Raw genomic sequence first — 19757 nt, forward strand, 5'->3', positions numbered from 1 at the left:
TCATATATCTCTTTTCTGATTTGGAGCTTCACTTGATATCTTCAACTTGGTAAATTCACATCATTTACAGTAACTTTATCACTGATTTATTTCCCTGGCATGACTTGCCTGGTTGATAATTGTCTTGTGGTAGATATCTATAACTCAACCTGAGCCACACTTATTGCTTGGCTGATTGACTGGACACATCAGATTTATTGTTGCAACTCGTTCAGCATTGTCATTTCCCCCTCCCCATATCAAGAAAAGAGACAAAAATAATAATAAAAAAATCTTCACTTTTGGTGCATTTTCCGTGGAGCTTTTTCTTTCCCGGCATTAGATAATCAGTACTATTCAATTGGAACTAGAAATAGAACTAATGAAATTATTTGGATACGTTAATGGAGCGCCCAGCCACTCAGGCCTTGCAGAGATACCAAGGCAATGTGCATTGCTTTGCTTCAATTCATTCTGTTTTCTTTCAATTCCTTGATGAGTTATCCCAAAACCACCATGCGTAGTGGCCAGTCGTAAGGCCTATGGCATTGGATAGCTCCAACTTAGATTTGATTTCTCAAAGCAGCTTCGAGGTGAAAAAACAAAAAAATCTTGACTTGGAATATGAGATGTTGATCAATCCGAGTTGGCCATATTTTCGGCACTTCGGCTCGGTGGTAGGTCCTTTCTTGTGAGTAGGATTAAATCAGGGTGTCAATCGTTGGATTTAGAGAATAATAGCTTTTTCACTCAGATTTCATTTGTAGTTTAAAAAAAAAATCCCAAAAAAAAAAAAAATTCAGAAGACAGAGTGATTGATGTAAGCAATATTATACATAAATCAAGTGGTAAAAGATGTTTAAATTTTGAATTTGACACGAATTTATGTCTAATGAGCTGAATAATGGAAAAACCACTCTAACAATTTTTTATTATTATCTTTATTATTATAATTCACATATAATTTTTTTTAATTTTCTCTTCATATTTTTTAATTTCTTACCACTTTTTTAAAATAATATATTAATCACATTAAAATAAAAACTTTAATATTTTTATTTTATTTTTATTTTAATAATAAATAAACTGTAAAAAAAATTATAATCAATATTATTAATTAATTGATACGATATGTATTTCATCTCTTAGGCAAATAATAAGATATATATGAGAGATTGCTAAGTGCACATTTAACTCTATATAATTATTTTTTTTTTTTGAAATGAAAATCGGAAATTGGAAAAATAAAACCTGAAACCTCTTATATTTATTCAGATGTATTTACCATCATACTAAATCTGTGAGTACATATAATTACGTTATATAACATAACTTTATAATTTTTTTTATACATTTTTAATTTTCTATTTATATAAAATAATAATCAATATATATTAAATAAAATTTATTATTTTTATGACCATTGTTAATATATGACTTTGATATAATAAGTAGAATTTATATTAAAAATTTTATCTTCATTTTTATTTGGCTCATATTTTAAAATTATTATTATTATTTTTTTTATATTTAGCATGGAAACTATATAACTAAAATAGAAATTGGACGAAAGTTATTCAAATGTTGAAATTCTTTAATTCAAGTGATTTTACACTATCACTATTGCCAAGACTATCTACAAGTTTAGTAAACTTTATTTTTTTAAAATTATAGTTTCTTCAATAAAATCAGTTATTAAATATTAGTAATATATGATAGTAAATATTAATTTTTTTAAAAATATTTTTATACAATTAAATTTGTTTGATGAATGGTTTTATATTTCATTAATATTTGAGATTTTTAAATTTTTTACTCCATAATTAAGAATCAAACATTTAGTTGGATTTATATTTTTTTATATAATTCTCTTATTTATTGTACGGCACTAATTACATATAAAATATTTTAATATTTGCACGAGAAAGCGGTGATAAATGATTAGTTTGATATTAAAAGCTAATGACCGCTGGGTTTCTCCATCCTTTACGGGGCCGGGCCGAAAGTAGCAGCCCACAATCAGGAGGTCCCTAAGCCCCCGAATGAGTCAAGCCCAACCCGTTAATTCTCTTGATCGGATTCCTATGTAAGTCACTCATTCGGACCGGTCCGACCCATTTCAGCCTTGGAGCCAGTCCTTTTCTAGATTCTGATCCTTTTCCCTCAAATCCGGTCATAAGAAGAAAAGACTGCGGGTCCAGTCATTACACAGCCCTGTCCACGCACGCGCCGAAGGGAATTAAATGCTTGTCTGACACAGGGAGAGGCATGAGGTTATCCCTACGTACGTACCTGCACCTAGGAGTAGGTGGTCCTACAACGGAGAAGCCATTTCGCGTGAAGGAGAGGAAAAAATACTCTTCTCTAAGGCTAAACTTTTTTTAAATTCACAAAATTCCTGTAAAATTCTATTTTCTGAATTTCAGATTATCAAAGGCTAATCATTGTTATATCAATTTTTTAACCGTTGCATGTATAAAGTTTAGAGATGAAGAAATTTAAGGAAACAACAACAATTACAAAAAGCAAATGCACAAATTGGCTCTGGAGAAAATACATGAATTCTTTTTTTCCTCAAAATACGTTTGTAATGTTCATATTTATGGACACGGTAGCATAATGAAACATAGAAATAATTAATACCAAAAACAATTGTTTTTTGTCAAGTCTTGAAAGCGAATTTGCTTCCTCCAATTCTTAAAAGTATTCAATTCATTCCTCCACCAGGCTCAAGAAAATTGGCTATAGAAAATCGATAGCCTCATATGAAATGTATAAGATTTTTAACTTTTATATATAATTTAAAAACAAATTTAACTTCTTATTCGATTTCTTTATGCAATTTTTACCTTGTGAATGTAAAGTAGAAAATAAAAGGACAATAATTCACTTGGCACTGGCAAGCAGTTCACGAGACATGATCCCATTAATATGAACAGGGGGAAAAAAATCTCAAATTCCTTGTCAATTGAGAGCGACATAATCAAAATTAAGAATCTATTACAAGGCAAAAAAAGACACCTCCTCTTACAGTGCAAGAAAAAATCTACTCACTCTCCTCCTCTCTATCATCATCCTTAATTCTACCTCACCCCTCTATGACGTGGCACTTTTAGAAATCCTAATCATCCAATCAGAATTCAAGGAACTCCATCATAAAACTCCAAGGGATAGATAAGTGCACACACCCTCAGTTTCTCTCTCCAAAAACCTCAAGACAAAACTCAACCTCAGAAACACACTTCCCCTCATAATTTATCTGACTACCCATTTCGCCACGTGTCCTTCTCTCTCACCACTAACCATAATAACCAACCGTTTCATTTCTCTAAGTGCCTCTTCACTTTGAAAAATATAAGCTCATTATCTTTCACTTCCTGAAAAAAGAGGGGAGAAGAAGAAGAAATTCTCCTGCACAACATCAAAACTCATAGAGAATCAGAAAAAAATTCATACCCTTTTGCTTCCTGATTCTGTTTTCTCTTCCTCTTGAATTTAATAACAGAGAGGAGAAACTGAGGAATCTGTTTTTTGAGTTGCTTGTTGTGAGATTTTACCAACAATGGCTTCTCTTGTATCTACACCATTTAGATTACCATCTTCAAAAGCTGATAATCTCTCTTCACTTTCTCAAAAACATTACTTTCTTCACTCGTTTCTCCCCAAGAAAACCGTACACACGAATGCCAAACCTTTCTCGAAACTAAAATGTGCTGCAATTGGCAATGGCCTTTTCACACAAACAACCCCTGAAGTCCGCCGGATTGTGCCTGAAAATAAACAGAATCTACCCACAGTGAAAATTGTCTACGTTGTCCTTGAAGCCCAGTACCAATCTTCACTCACTGCTGCTGTTCAATCGTTAAACAAGAGCTCCACATTTGCTTCATATGAAGTGGTGGGTTACTTGGTTGAGGAGCTTCGCGATGAATCCACGTACAAAACTTTCTGCAAGGATCTTGAAGATGCAAATATCTTTATTGGGTCTTTGATTTTTGTTGAGGAGCTAGCTTTGAAAGTTAAGGCTGCTGTGGAGAAAGAGAGGGACAGGCTTGATGCAGTCTTGGTGTTCCCTTCAATGCCTGAGGTAATGAGACTTAACAAATTGGGTTCTTTTAGTATGTCACAGCTTGGCCAATCAAAGAGTCCTTTCTTCCAATTGTTCAAGAGAAAGAAACAAGGTGCAGGATTTGCTGAAAGCATGTTGAAATTGGTGAGAACCTTGCCAAAAGTTTTAAAGTATTTGCCTAGTGACAAGGCTCAAGATGCTAGGCTTTATATCTTGAGTTTGCAGTTTTGGCTTGGTGGATCGCCTGATAACTTGCAGAATTTCTTGAAAATGATATCTGGGTCTTATGTGCCTGCATTGAAAAGTAAAAAGATCGAGTATTCTGATCCAGTTCTCTTCTTAGATAGTGGAATTTGGCACCCTTTGGCTCCAACAATGTACGATGATGTGAAGGAGTATTTGAATTGGTATGGAACTAGAAGGGATGCTAATGAGAAGCTTAAAGACCCTAATGCACCTGTTATTGGGTTGGTCTTGCAAAGAAGTCATATTGTAACTGGTGATGATGGTCACTATGTGGCTGTGATCATGGAGTTGGAGGCAAGAGGTGCAAAAGTTATACCAATTTTCGCAGGTGGCCTTGACTTTTCAGGGCCAGTTGAGAGGTTTTTGATTGATCCAGTTACTAAGAAACCAATGGTGAATTCAGTGGTTTCATTGACTGGTTTTGCTCTTGTTGGAGGTCCAGCAAGGCAGGACCATCCTAGAGCTGTTGAGGCATTGATGAAGCTTGATGTGCCTTACATTGTTGCTTTGCCTTTGGTGTTTCAAACAACTGAAGAATGGTTAAATAGTACTTTGGGACTGCACCCAATTCAGGTGGCTTTGCAAGTTGCTCTTCCTGAGCTTGATGGTGGTATGGAACCCATTGTTTTTGCCGGCCGGGACCCAAGAACAGGCAAGTTTCAATTTTCTATTTGTTGTCTCTGAATTTTTTTTTCTTGTCAATTTTGTGTGTAATTTATGTGAAAAAAGTCATAACTTTCCAATTTAGAGAAATCCTGGAACTAGTTTAGACACTATATAATAGAATAATCTATATAACAAATAATTATAGTATTTGATATAGGATTAGCTTTTGGAAGTACTTTAAAGAGATGGATGACCAGTGCACTTTAGGCAATTAACTCACTTTTTCCCTGCTTTTACTTACAAGTTGAATCTGATCATTACCACATTTCTAGTAGTTTTTATGTGTTCATATATTTTGTCACATTCTTTAAAGGATTAATAGCAAATTCAATGTGACTGCAGGGAAATCACATGCTCTTCACAAGAGAGTGGAGCAACTTTGCACCAGGGCAATCAGATGGGCTGAACTGAAAAGGAAATCCAAGGTAACTTGCTTTCTGAACTTTCTATATTCTGTTTTGTAGAGGCTTGCTGGTTCACTTTTCCCTAGGCGGTGCGCGTTAAACAGTTAAAACCGAAAATCTAATTGAGCAGATTTAATTCAGTTTTTTGGGAGTTCAGTACAGTTTTGATTATCAATTTAAAAAATTTTCGGTTTTATAGTTCGTTTCAGTCAAGTTTTCCCCCTTACATTTATGAGAATAAATGAAGTTTTCTGTAATAATGCATAATGCTTAGATAATTTTCATATGCACTTTATTGCTCTATTCCCATCCTGATTTAATTATTTGAGAAGTACATTGACAATTTTTATGTAAGCGGATTCTGGAATATTGAAGTATGAATTATTCATCAAATTTGCAATGATGACTAACCTATTTAATTTTATCAATTATATGCATAACCTTTGTGAGCTAATCTTGGAATTGCAAATGCTAAAACTCTCAAGTTGCTAACATGGCATATATTTTACTGGAAAAGCTTTTCACTTTTAGCATATTATAGGGCATATTAGAGTGTGTGACCTTGAAAGAAATTATTAATTATAGTATAATAAATTTGAAGTATTTTACAACACTCAAATGATCTGTTTATTTCACAAAAATATTTTTTATATGGAAACTGTTTTCCTGTTCATAAGAAAAACTAAGAGATTTTCTCGGAGATGACTTCTATTTGTCAAAAGATGGTCATTTTTCCGAATACCATGTCTTCTTTCTCTGTACTCTTTCCTTTAGAATAATATACTTCTGTGAAAATTTTTATGAATAGAAGACGATGCCATTTCAACAATTTGAGAGTTATTGCATGTTACACGCACACACACACACACACATATAGAGAGAGAGAGGGGGCGAGAGACATAAAATAAGCTTAAGTAGCAGGTTTTAATAAATTCTTAGCGTGCCTTTGGTTAGTATTCATTAGAAAACAGTAAGTCTTGTAGTCATGGAGATTAACATCTCATTTCTTTTCTCAGTTTTATTGAATAAGATTGTATTTGAACTTGTTTCAAGTTATTTTCGTAAGCATGATTTGACAAGTTTGTATATTTATGCAGGCTGAGAAGAAGTTAGCAATCACTGTATTCAGTTTTCCTCCAGACAAGGGAAATGTCGGGACAGCAGCCTACCTGAACGTCTTCTCTTCCATCTTCTCAGTTCTAAAGGACCTCAAGAAAGATGGTTACAATGTTGAGGGCCTTCCAGAGACTTCAGAAGCTTTAATTGAAGATATAATTCATGATAAAGAGGCTCAATTTAGCAGTCCAAACCTGAACATTGCTTACAAAATGGGTGTTCGTGAATACCAAAGTCTTACTCCCTATGCGACAGCATTGGAAGAGAACTGGGGAAAACCTCCAGGCAATTTGAATTCTGATGGAGAGCATCTCTTGGTGTACGGAAAACAGTATGGCAATGTCTTTATCGGAGTCCAGCCTACTTTTGGCTACGAGGGTGATCCTATGCGGCTTCTGTTCTCCAAATCTGCTAGCCCGCATCACGGATTTGCAGCTTATTACTCCTTTGTGGAGAAAATTTTCAATGCTGATGCAGTACTTCATTTTGGTACTCATGGTTCACTTGAATTCATGCCAGGAAAGCAAGTAGGAATGAGCGATGTGTGTTATCCTGACAGTCTCATCGGGAATATCCCCAATGTCTACTATTATGCAGCTAATAACCCGTCTGAAGCCACCATAGCCAAACGTCGAAGCTATGCTAACACGATTAGCTATTTGACGCCTCCAGCTGAAAATGCTGGTCTTTACAAGGGCCTCAAGCAGTTGAGTGAGCTCATCTCCTCATACCAGTCACTTAAAGACACAGGCCGCGGACCACAAATTGTAAGCTCTATTATTAGCACTGCAAAGCAATGTAATCTTGACAAGGATGTCGAACTTCCTGATGAGGGGAAGGAGATCTCTGCAAAGGAGAGAGATCTTGTGGTAGGAAAAGTATACTCCAAGATTATGGAGATTGAGTCTCGGCTTTTGCCATGTGGGCTTCATGTCATCGGGGAGCCACCATCTGCCATGGAAGCAATTGCAACTTTAGTCAATATTGCTGCACTGGACCGTCCTGAAGATGGGATTTCTTCACTCCCAGCTATTTTAGCTGAAACTGTTGGACGAAACATAGAGGAAGTGTATAGAGGTAGTGACAAAGGAATCTTGAAGGATGTAGAGCTTCTTCGGCAAATAACTGAGGCATCACGTGGTGCTATCTCTGCCTTTGTTGAGAGAACAACAAATAAGAAGGGTCAAGTTGTGGATGTTACTAATAAGCTAAGCTCAATCCTTGGATTTGGTGTCAATGAACCATGGATCCAATACTTGTCAGACACCAAATTTTACCGGGCAGATAGAGAGAAACTGAGAATATTGTTCCAGTTCCTTGGAGAATGTTTGAAATTGGTTGTTGCTGATAATGAGTTGGGGAGTCTGAAACAAGCTTTGGAAGGCAAATATGTGGAGCCAGGTCCTGGTGGTGACCCAATTAGAAACCCAAAGGTGTTGCCAACGGGGAAGAATATTCATGCATTGGACCCACAAGCCATCCCTACAACAGCGGCAATGCAGAGTGCAAAAATTGTGGTGGATAGGTTAATTGAGAGGCAGAAGGCTGACAATGGTGGAAAGTATCCCGAGACAGTTGCACTAGTATTGTGGGGAACTGATAACATCAAGACTTATGGTGAGTCCCTAGCTCAGGTCTTGTGGATGATTGGAGTGACGCCAGTTGCGGATACCTTCGGCAGAGTTAACCGGGTGGAACCAGTTAGTCTTGAAGAGCTTGGAAGGCCTAGGATTGATGTTGTTGTCAATTGCTCGGGCGTTTTCAGAGATCTTTTCATCAACCAGGTAGAAAGTCTTTTCATGTTCTGCTTTCGTTTCTAAGAGAAGCTCATGGAAATCAGCTGATTATGTGTGCTTAAACATCATTTATCATGTTATGTTGGAGATGTTTTGTATATCTAATATTCTCCTTTGTCCACAGATGAACCTCTTGGACCGTGCAGTGAAGATGGTGGCTGAACTTGATGAGCCAGCTGACCAAAACTATGTCAGGAAGCATGCTCTAGAACAAGCTGAAGCCCTTGGCATTGATGTTCGAGAAGCTGCAACTCGAGTATTCTCTAATGCCTCCGGGTCCTACTCTTCAAACATAAACCTTGCAGTGGAGAATTCTTCATGGAATGATGAAAATCAACTTCAAGACATGTACTTGAGCCGGAAGTCCTTTGCCTTTGACAGCGATGCTCCAGGCGCAGGCATGATGGAGAAAAGAAAAGTGTTCGAAATGGCTCTGAGCACAGCAGATGCCACGTTCCAAAACCTCGACTCTTCAGAAATTTCTCTCACTGATGTGAGCCACTACTTTGATTCAGATCCAACAAACCTAGTGCAGAACTTGAGGAAGGATAAAAAGAAGCCTAGTGCATACATAGCAGACACAACAACAGCTAATGCTCAGGTTAGCAATTTGAGCAATTTCTAAGATTTTAAATCAGTCATTTGTGCTAGAGCTAACCAATTTCAAAATTTCTCTCTATCAGGTTCGCACACTTGCTGAGACTGTACGGCTCGATGCACGAACCAAATTGCTGAACCCGAAGTGGTATGAAGGGATGATGTCCAGTGGATATGAGGGCGTTCGCGAAATTGAGAAGCGGCTAACAAATACAGTTGGATGGAGTGCAACTTCCGGCCAAGTCGACAACTGGGTATATGAAGAGGCAAACTCAACTTTCATTCAAGATGAGGACATGCTGAACAAACTCATGAGCACTAATCCAAACTCATTCAGGAAGCTAGTGCAGACATTCCTAGAGGCCAATGGCCGTGGTTATTGGGAAACTTCACAGGAAAACATTGAGAAGTTGAGACAGCTCTACTCAGAAGTTGAAGACAAGATTGAAGGCATTGATAAGTAAACAAATAGCTAGTTTGGCGATCAAAGTGCAAATATTGATTCACATTGTTGATTTAGCCGATGAGCATGAGCTGTTCCTCGCTTGAGATGTAAAAATTGTTCATAAAAACAGGGTGGTAATTCAGTCATCTTTTTCAGAGATTTGCCTGTTAAAATCTTTACTCAGTTACTGCCAAAAGAAGAAAATAGCAAATTTGATGGCAAAAAACAGTGATATTGCCTCGGATCATATCATTTTATCATTAAAGTGAATACCCATATCAGTAAACGAATCATACAAGATACTCTACAAAGAAATTCGAAAAAAATTTACAATTACAGTAGGGATTGAAAAAAATAATAATAATAAAGCCCTCACCCTCAAGAAATAAAACAGAAATTCGTATCACAGTTACAAAATGGTAAAGCTTCTTTGTCCTACCATGGTTCTTGTAAGTATCAAAAAGATGTTTTTACCTTCAAACTAACTCCATCAGAAGAGGGTCACCTTCTGCCATTATTCTTACCAGCTTTATGAAATCTTGTTCACTTGACACATTCCACGGGTGAACAGCAGGTGTTTGAGCTGAATAAATGGTTGAATTGGTAGATGGTGGCTTCGGTTTATATACCATTTTACTAAGCACAGAGTCAAAATTCTGAGGGGAATCCATTGAGACAAAGAACATAGGTATAGCAATTTTGTGATGGATTTCCAGATCATCCACAAGGCTGACAAGATCTACAAAGTCGGCTACGTACTGGTGAGGAATGTAGAATATATCAGAACTGCATATCGTCACGCTCTGATCATTCTTCATAGCTTCCTTGTAATTTACTTGGAAGTGAACAGGCATTGAACCAACAACTTTTTTTACCATTTCTGCTTGTTTCCCATACCAATCTGAGTTTCCATTGGTTGACACAGTACTCCAGGATTTTGAAACCTACACCAGAGAAATGTGTTAGAATTATTATTCATGACAAGCACGAGGTGTTACTAAGAATAAATGAATCTACATGCTGTTCATAAAACTAGAGTATTGTCTCTGTCTTTGCACTATTAATAACATTCGGATGCTAGCATAATGAAATGCTGTAGCAACAAGATTAGATTCAATTAGCAATGAATTTCCAATCTTCGGTTTCATTTTCAGAAGCAAAAAAGATTAAATATGTTTACATTAAAATGAACATTATAAGATAATCAACGGGTGGAAAAGTTACCTTATCAGTAATCCATAGCTTAGTCTTGTCTGCTTGAAGCAAATTCCAATAATTGAGGATAGTATCATCCTTAAGGAATAAAAAGCCTTCTGCACTAGTAAACCGATGAAATATCTTGGGCAGATGCCTGTAGCAGACATTAAAAAAAAGAAAAAAAAGAAAAAAAAAAGTAAAGTGGTTAAAACTTCATTTTATGTCTACGTCATGATTATTAACAATAAATGCATTCCTAGAAACCAATTGACAACATAACTGCCAAGTGTAGCTTCTAAGAGAAGTTAAGAATAATTAATGGCAAGTTAGCAACAACCTTCAATTTGACAAGCACCTACACCAAATTTGCCTAAATTATAGTCTTGAGAGAGGGAGGTGAGAAAAGGTAAAAGTGCATACAGATAGGGAAAGATAACTATAGTCTGGATAACATATGCAATTATAGCTAGAGTTTGAACTCATAATACCACCAGTAGAACAGTGGAGAAATTAAATTATGAGAATTGAGCCTTCTAAAACAAGGGACAACCTCGCCCCTCCTCTTCCTAAGTCCACTGGAGCTAGTTGACCACCTCCTACTCAGCAAGTACCTAGTCAGCTGCAGTAAGATGCCACCCGTGATTTTTGTATCCACAGTGGCTAGATTTAACTAGGGATATGGACTCAAAGTCGGGAATTGTAATCCAAGGAGAAAGAACTGGGAAAAACATATAACTCTTCCAGCATCCAATCCCCTTTTAGAACTAGATACATGTAAAATTCAAAAGCTCTCATTAGGAAATCTGTATCCAACAATATGGATGGAGTAACTGAGAATGGACAAAAGGTTTCCAGTATTTTAAATTTGGACACACTATGGTAAAATGAAAGCTCAAAACCAAAAATTTGAAAAAATCACTTGGCCAGTTACTGTAATAAACAGGCAATCACAGTCAGCATTCTCATTACAAAATCAAATAGCATTTGTCATCTGCACTAAATGAATTTCAAGAATTTGAGGCATATTTACATTAGCTCTGATGACTTGTATAATAGAATTTAAATAGAACAAAAGGAAAGGATTCCATATAGTTCGGACTAAACTCTTTTTAGATGTTCAGATGTTATAATTGGCAGAATTTATTGTAATCAAAAGTTTCGACCACTCTAAAAGTGCAGGCATGTGTGAGGCAATGAAGTTCATATTGTGAGACACCAGGTAATGCAAATAGCAAATGCACTCTAAAGCAAATAGAAATCAAATGCTAAAGATTTTTTTTGGGGGGTGGGGGGAGGAGAGAGAGGAGAAAGAGGGGACTTGTGCATGAGGTTCGCTGCATTGCAAGCTCTAGAAGGGTTAGATTCACACAGCCTTTTCCTTTGGATTGCAGGGAGGCTATATCTATGCTGTGAAATCATTAACTGCAGCACACCTTATCATTGCACACTAAGACAAAACAGGTTTAGATTTTAGAGTTATTTCAAGAAAACACAATAATTCATGTTCTAAAATTGTTGATAAAGTTCTAAACCCTTAAACTATGATTAACATTCAGAGGTTTGTTAGGACACAAATCATGCATGCATATAAACATGTAAGAAACTAAAAATTTCCATGCTTTAATATCCAAATGCACAGGACTTCAACATGACAAAATTAAATATCAATATAATGAACATGTGGCTCTAGAGTTGGGCATTATTCGATCCAAACTCAAAAAAAAGACTGAAATTTGCACCTCCCCTCTATTCCTCTATATCCTCTCCTCCCTCTACCTTCACAGCACCTGCATTCCCTTTGTCTCAACCTCTTCACACTTACCATCACAGCTCAACCTAGATCCAGCCGACATCCGTGCTCGTGCACATACTCTCCCTCTCCCTCAAGCCACAGTCAACTCTCACTGCCTCCACTCACCTGCACACAGAATGTACCAACTCACCCAAATGACCATTTTCTTCTTCCTCAAATCTCCACTCTCAGACCCAACCTCAATGGTTCCCTTCTCCCTCACCTCCACATGACACTGTACCCACATGATTTCTTTGTTGATCTTAGCTCTGTGACTTTCACTTTGATTTTATTTATGATTTTCGACTTCATCCTTGAATCTTGATTTCAATTTCTATGTTGATTTCTTTTTTCTTTTTTTTTTTAAAAAAAAAAAAGAATTCTGAATGTTCAAAATGAGAAATCTGTGTTTTGCAATGAGAATTTTGTAATCTGTAAATTTTGTGCACGATGATGGTTATGGATTACCCTTCTTCCATGGATGGAGGATTGAGAATTTGAGAGGAGCATAACCTATTTCAGTGTTTATGGTGGGATTACAGAACTGATTTATTTTGGTTTAGCTAGGTTCAGTTGATTTCCTTAATTTGTTCAGTTTAATTTTCAGTTTTTTCAGTTTGGTCTAGTTCAAAACCAACAAACCAATTGCGTACTCCTGACTGGCTCCCATGAACAAAGACAAATTTCATGGTTTGCAAAGACACCTAAAACTAATACATCTAATTACGAAAACCAGCAACAAGAAGATTTTATCTCTGGTAACCCATCATCCATCCAACAAACAAGTTTTCTTTTACTTTGAACCCTTCATCATTGAAGGAAAAGTGGGAGTCATAATTAGAATTCATTGATATGCTTTATCAAGAGTGAGTAACCAAATATCTAAACCTAGATTCAAATTTTATCTAAATTTGAAATACAATCCAGTGATAATCTAATTCAACAGAAGATAAACAAATAGAAGGTCCTCATTATGCTCTTTGGCAGAAAATGTAGAATTATAATGTAAAATAAGCAAAATGTATATCACTATTATATCAAAACTTACTTGTATAACAGTTCCAAATTGCCCTCTTCAACAGCAAGATCCTCGTTCTTCCGCCACGACAAAATAACCACTGTTTTGAATATCCTCCCGTAAAGCAATCTCCATTCCAAAGCAGTCCGTTCCACAGGCCCAGTACAAAACATGATAAGCACAATATTTCCAAAATTCTTCCTCCATCGAATCAAGTTTCCAATCTCATAACTCACTGTCCCTGTTTCCTCTACTGCAAGATGCACAGATGGCAGCTTACGAGGAATAAACTCCCTTCGATCCCCATGGCCAATACTTGCCCGTGGCCTATCCAATTCCAATGACATTAATCTGGGCTGCTGATATCCAACAGCAATCAAGTCATGAAGCCAAGCAGCAGTAAACTTCACATCCTGCTCATTCCAAAAGCCTTCCTCTGCCATTGCATAACTCAACTCCAAAATCTTTTCGAACAACCTATGCTTACTCGACCTCCATGCTACCAAGAACTTAATCAGCCTCCCTACATTTACATGAAGATCCTTCTCTTCCGAAAATGGGTATCCCTTAATCCTATCATATCTATGAACAGTAGGTGGATAAACCACAACATACCCACCAATCTCCCACAAAAGCCTTTGTGCCCAATAGCCCCTTAACACATCAGAGGCCATTGTGCTTACTGAAACCGGAAGCATCAAACCCCAAAAAGCAGATGAATGAAATATTGTATTAAACGAATTCACTGGTACCATTATCCCCTGAGGCAATGCCACTTTAGGGGCATGCTCATCGAACCTAATATCAAAACCTTCCAAACCAGATTTCCTAGTAAAGTAGAAGACAGAATCAACATCTGGCAATCCATTTGAAATCCCTTGCTGAATAAATTGTTTCCCACCAAAAATCTCAGTGTAGAACTCTTCATGCTCAATTTCACCCACATTCTCCAGTGGCAACCCTCTTGGCCAAACCGATCTCTGCCCAAAATGAATATAAGGATTCAACACAGTCCTGTTCTCATTCTCATGACTGTACTGCAATATGATCTCTTGCCTAGCTCCCTCCCCAATTAATTCCACATCAAAATGCTTCCCTAAATCTTGTCCAATCACCTCACCACGATCATCTGCGTCGAAGATTTTCTTGGCCCCATGTTGGATAGCAAATAAATACCCAACGCTTTTCCTCACATAAGAATCATATGGCACAAAATCCACAACCCTAAATCCCAAACTCGCTTGCTGCTCCAATGACAAGTATATCGCACCCTTTAACCCCCAATCTCTAGGGGTCTTCGAATTCCCAATAGCAAGCAACTGCCAACCCTTAATTTTAACGAGTTTCTTAAGCGAATCAGAGGGATAATCAGAGACCGAAACAATGATCCATCTCTCGGTGCGAAAATTGGCATAGATTGAAGTCTTATCAGCAATGGGTGCGATGTGATTCCAGTTAATATGGGGAAATGGGAGGGTTTTCTCAATGGGTTGAGACTTGGACTGAAGATAGAGAAAGGCAGCAGTGTCACCAGTATTCCGGAGGAAGAAGACGGCTGCTACGGTGGCGATGAGGAAAAAACAAATGATGATCTTGTAGAGGTTTTCAGAGAACCAGGTGGAGAAATCAAGGGATTTGGAAGGAGAGAAACGGTAATTCTGGTGGTGGTGGTGGTGGTTGTTGTTGTGGTTTGTATGGAGGGTGGTAGGGAGGGGGCTTGAAGATTTAGGAGCTGCTGTACGTTCCTGAACCAACATTGGTGACCCCCCAAAAGGATTTCTGAAAATTACTTGACACTGAAACACAGACACAGACACACTCTACCTGTCTCTCAGCCACAGAGCAAATTGTGAGCTAAGTGCCAGGAAAGACTGAAAACTAGAGTTTCTGAATCTCCTCTAAAGCTTGAGACTGCTCCTAAAGACCAAGTCTTCTTATTTTATGTGAAAATAAAAAACATTTCTTTTATGTTTTGTCGGTCTCTCTCTCTCTCTCTCTCTCTCTCCAAAGCTTGAATCTTTTTCTTTTCTTTTCTTATCTCTCTAGAAATCCATTTGCTAGCCGCTGAGTGGCGGCTCAAGGGGCAAGACGATGGTTGTTGCCGACAGGAATGATTCGGTGCGGGGTTGCTTAGGCTTGAATATGATGTAATTGAACGCAGCTGCTGTTTGTTTGGTGGAGTGGAGAAACGTCAGTCACTGTCACTGTCACCGTAATAGTTTTATTGGCTATGGATTTCTGGCATCATATAATGGCTGAAATGGGTAATTGGTTAACTAATTTGGCAATTAGCAGGTTGGCTGGAGCTTTGCTCATCTGTCATGTGGATACGCACTGCACGGCACCGATTTGGATTCTGTCTGCTTATTATTGAAATCCAATGGAAATATTCATCTCCTGCAATGTAATTCATTTGAAAAAGAAAATAACATAAACTCTCAGTTTTGAAATTAAAAATTTCACAATAATTTAATTCAATTAATTTATTTTTTATTTAAAAAATATTAATTTAATTCATTAAATCCGATCCAAATGCAACGCAGCTATACCTAATGCTTTTGTAAAACCAGCTTATGAACAGTTCTACTCTTAGTGAAAAATTTTTACATTCATTCTTTACATTTTTCCTCTATTTCTGGAGGCTCTACTTCTCTTATATCTGCCGTTTAGTGATCATCCCTATTCTATCTTGGCAGGAGACAGCTCCTCCTTAATGCAATGTGAGGTTTTCTATCCTAAACTTTGAGCTAAGATGTAAATACTTTGTTTTGTATTTTGGCTTGCAAGTCCTATAGTTTTCATGGGATTTCTTTAAATCTGCCTTGGATATACTTTTCAAGTATGGTGCAGTCAATTTGTGTCTTATATGCTTCTTCTGGGTTTTTGGCTTTGGACGATGGAGGTATTGTTTTCTGGGGTTTTCTAAATCAAACATTGGTTTTATAAATAATTTCAACACTCCCTTATTTTTATAAATTATTTTTTAATTTATATTATTTAAATAATAAATCAAATTTTACCTTTTATCTTTTTTCAAGGGCAATAGACAAGTCTTTGAAACTTTTAAAATAAAATAGTATTTATTTTTGTATATTTAGCAAAGATGAAATAATAATAGTATTAAATTGAATCTTTGAGCATGGTTGCATGCGTATAGCTTTAGCTAATTAGATTCAATTGAGAGATAAATTAGTCATTATATTTAGGGTGTAAATAAAATTAATTGAAATAAACTTAAGTAGATTAGGTGTGCAGTATTCGGTTTAAATTGAAAAAATTAACCGAATCGAATTGATTTGAAAATTCAATTCAGTTTTTATTCATTTCAATCCGGTTCAGTTTGTTTTTTAATTTTAAAAATTTTGATTATTTCAATTCGATTTAATTTTAATTATAAAAATTAAAAAAATTGAATCGAATCGATTAATGATAATAATATATTATTTTCAATACCATAAAGATATCAAATTTAAAATATTTTAATGAACTTTTAAAATATTAAAAATAAAGAGTAAAAATTAAAAAATTTATTAAAAATTTAAATTGATAAATCGAATTGAATTAAATCAGTTGGATTTAATTTTTTATTAAAATTAATTTAATTTAATTTTTATAAATATTAAAATTTTAATTTTTAATTTATTTAATTCAATTTAATTTAAGTTTTGCTGAAAACAAAGAAATTAGGTATGTTTTTTCATGCCCAAGACTAAGCAACTTGAGCTTGACAGCTAATTGCTGGGCAGGATATCTATAATTTTATAAAAATTAAAATTTTTTTTTATATGAAATGAATCATTTCAAATAAAAAATGTATAATTTTTTTAAATATAATATTGACCTTTCAAATTTATAAACAATAAAACTGACTAATTATTTTTTAATTTAATTTTATATAAATAAAAATTAAACTCGTTCTTCTTCTTTAAATTATTTTTCAAAAAATATATATTGAAATGTTGGTATTATTCACATCTAAATTTATTTTTAATATTGTAAATATAATTTTACCATTTTATCATAAAATATATCTGTGAGTTAATTTATAGGCAATTTTTGTCTAAGAAAATGAAATTTGGATATTGAATTTGAAATTTCTGTTATTTATTTTCTTTTTTATTTAGGAAGAAAGTGAGTGGAAATTTGATAAAATTACATATTTACCCATATAATTATTTTAACTCTAAATAAAAATTATATAATGAATATTTTAACTTTTTAACTTTTATTTCTTATTTTTCTTCCTAATTTATAGATAAGGAGAGAATTGTTTCATCATTTTTATTTTTCCTTTTCTTCTTTACTTTTTTTCTCCCTAAAACTTTCCATAATAATGACGTTAAGTAAATTTAATCAAATTTAACATAAATTTAAATATCATATTCGGTTCAATCAAAATAATTCATTGAACTAAATTAATTTAAAGAATTTAATTTAATTTTATATGTTTTCAGTTTAATTTAATTTTTAAAAAATTAAATAATTTTCATTTGATTTTATTTAAAATAAATAAAAAAATGATTAAATTGATTAGTTAACCAGACTGATAGTATATGAAAATCATATCCTAATCAAGATTTAATTGGATAGTAAAACAAAAAATATATATATAAAAACAAAAAAAAATTATTTTTTTTAAATGGAAAAACAAAAAAAAAATTTATTAAAAAGCCAATCAAGCAAATATAATTGAATAAAAATGATTTGATTTACATCCATCATTTGCCTTAGTTTTTTCTTTTTTATCATGTAAATAAATTTGCATTAAAAAGCCCATTGGATAATAGTAAAAAAAATTATCAAAGATATTAAAAATAAAAAAAAAAGGTCTAAAAGAGAAGTCCAAAGCTAAAAAAAATTGCGGCCCACAACCAACCGTTCACTGCTCACTGAAAGCCGATCAGATCTGAAGTGGAGCGAAGAGCAACTGTTCAGCACCCGCGACCGTATCAACTACCAAATAGGCACCGTTCAAATCTGAACAATCGAAAAAGGATAGCAAAGCGATTGACTTATATGCAGAAAAAAGCAAAAAAACAAAAAAAGAAACAAACACAACAAAAATAATTGATCACCAAATTTAGGAGATTTCGACTGCACAAATCAGCACTAACCATCATCATAAGCTTCAATGGCCGCCGTCGACGGCGACTAGAAAAATATCGGCCCATAGCGCTCTCAATATCGTATATTCATGGACAGCCAACGAAATTACTCGAGTTCTACCGTCGAGTATATCAACGGTCCCCTTTTCTGGATCGACAATCAAACACCATCATCAAAACTCAGCGAAATCAAATAGAAACAAATGGAACACAATATAAAACTACAAAAAATAAAATTATAGAAGAAAATAACGTCAAGCTCACTCTACTCATGGATCAAAGAGCTCGACAGTCGCAGTTCACATGAGTGCGACTCCCTCTCTTTCTCTTTCGCTTACTCTTTTTCTCTATAAAATCTCTTCAAAATAGTTTCTCCTCGTTGATTAAGTTAAATTTTGCAAATATTTAAATTTACATTTTCAATTTATTCTGTACAAATTAATGTACCGAATGGCTTCTTATAAATAGATTGATTTTGGAGTACTAAAAAGAAAAGAACATGGTCAACTCTAAAGAACGCCGTTAATATCACCGGCTGAAAATCAACGCGTAAAGCCAAAGCCAGACGCGGTCTAAAGTGGCCCCTCTAACGCCACAGAAGAAATAAAAAAAAAATAAAGGAACGATAGACCGAATATAAACACCGTCAGTCAGTCAGATTTGTGGACCAGTCTTTTGACTCTTTTGCATTTGCATCCTTCTACTTTTATATATTTCAAAATTTACCCCAATATTATAATTTTAGACCAACTGCATCATTTGGCTTTGACTTTCATAAATAAGTCAGTTCAAATGTGATTTTATTATTATTAATATTTAATATTTACAAAAATAATAATTATTTAACTTCTAAATTTTATAAAAATTTTAAATTTATAAAATATAATTATTTAACATCTCAAAAAAGCATGAGTAATAAAAAATAATGATAATTAAATAATTACATATTTAAATGTATTTAATATTTTAATAATAATTTAGAAGTATTTTTAGATAAAAAATTAAATTAATTTTTTTCCTTACGGTGTAGTTAGGGACAAATTAAACTTTTTAGCAATCAATTAATGGTAGATCCAAAATAAAGACAAACTTCTAAGGGCTGACAAACAAATATGAAAAAATGGAGGGGGAAAATGCAAAAACAAGATAAAACATGGAAACAGAGTTGGGCGACCAAACAGGAAAGGGAGAGGAAAGGCAAGAAGCCAAAATGACAGGAAATATCCCTATAAATACCAATCCTCTCTCCACCATCCCTCACACCTCTCTCTCCCCCTCTCTCTCTCTCTCTCTCTCTCTCTCTAAAGTCAAAGCAACAAAGAAGAAG

At 34.9% G+C, this 19757-nt stretch overlaps 2 protein-coding genes and 1 long non-coding RNA gene across 5 annotated transcripts; 1 reads left to right on the forward strand and 2 right to left on the reverse strand.

Moving 5' to 3' along the window:
• The first annotated feature begins 3330 nt into the window (after positions 1-3330).
• On the forward strand, positions 3331-9475 carry LOC110620493 (magnesium-chelatase subunit ChlH, chloroplastic). Its single transcript, XM_021764256.2, has 5 exons — positions 3331-4946; positions 5303-5385; positions 6462-8264; positions 8401-8877; positions 8960-9475. Exons 1-5 carry the CDS (start codon positions 3542-3544, stop codon positions 9335-9337), a joined length of 4146 nt encoding a protein of 1381 aa, XP_021619948.1. The 5' UTR covers positions 3331-3541; the 3' UTR covers positions 9338-9475.
• Positions 9476-9529: 54 nt separating this feature from the next.
• Positions 9530-15688, reverse strand: LOC110620494 (probable glycosyltransferase STELLO1). The gene is made up of 3 exons (XM_021764257.2): positions 13356-15688; positions 10543-10669; positions 9530-10262 (listed from the first exon to the last, which is right to left on the reverse strand). The coding sequence occupies exons 1-3, from the start codon at positions 15080-15082 to the stop codon at positions 9795-9797; spliced, it is 2322 nt and encodes a 773-aa protein (XP_021619949.1). The 5' UTR covers positions 15083-15688; the 3' UTR covers positions 9530-9794.
• Positions 15689-17988: 2300 nt separating this feature from the next.
• On the reverse strand, positions 17989-19118 carry LOC110621414. Of its 3 annotated transcripts, none has more exons than XR_002488981.2 (3): positions 18695-18995; positions 18401-18578; positions 17989-18302 (listed from the first exon to the last, which is right to left on the reverse strand). It is a non-coding gene; the product is annotated as an uncharacterized LOC110621414 (long non-coding RNA). The 3 variants fall into 3 exon arrangements; XR_002488982.2 differs by having other exon boundaries at positions 18440-18578; positions 18695-18966; XR_006351765.1 differs by having other exon boundaries at positions 18401-19118.
• Between the last annotated feature and the right edge of the window lie 639 nt (positions 19119-19757).

Source organism: Manihot esculenta, chromosome 8 (assembly GCF_001659605.2).
Source record: "Manihot esculenta cultivar AM560-2 chromosome 8, M.esculenta_v8, whole genome shotgun sequence".
Lineage (NCBI taxonomy): Eukaryota > Viridiplantae > Streptophyta > Magnoliopsida > Malpighiales > Euphorbiaceae > Manihot > Manihot esculenta.

Coding starts and splice junctions, on each gene's coding strand:
- LOC110620494 (XM_021764257.2), bottom strand. CDS start 15,082: ATGTTGGTTCAGGAACGTACAGCAGCTCCTAAATCTTCAAGCCCCCTC. Junction 10,670..13,355: donor AATTTGGAACTGTTATACAA/GTAAGTTTTGAT, acceptor TGTCTGCTACAG/GCATCTGCCCAAGATATTTC. Junction 10,263..10,542: donor AGCTATGGATTACTGATAAG/GTAACTTTTCCA, acceptor TCTCTGGTGTAG/GTTTCAAAATCCTGGAGTAC.
- LOC110620493 (XM_021764256.2), top strand. CDS start 3,542: ATGGCTTCTCTTGTATCTACACCATTTAGATTACCATCTTCAAAAGCT. Junction 8,265..8,400: donor GAGATCTTTTCATCAACCAG/GTAGAAAGTCTT, acceptor CTTTGTCCACAG/ATGAACCTCTTGGACCGTGC. Junction 8,878..8,959: donor CAACAACAGCTAATGCTCAG/GTTAGCAATTTG, acceptor TCTCTCTATCAG/GTTCGCACACTTGCTGAGAC.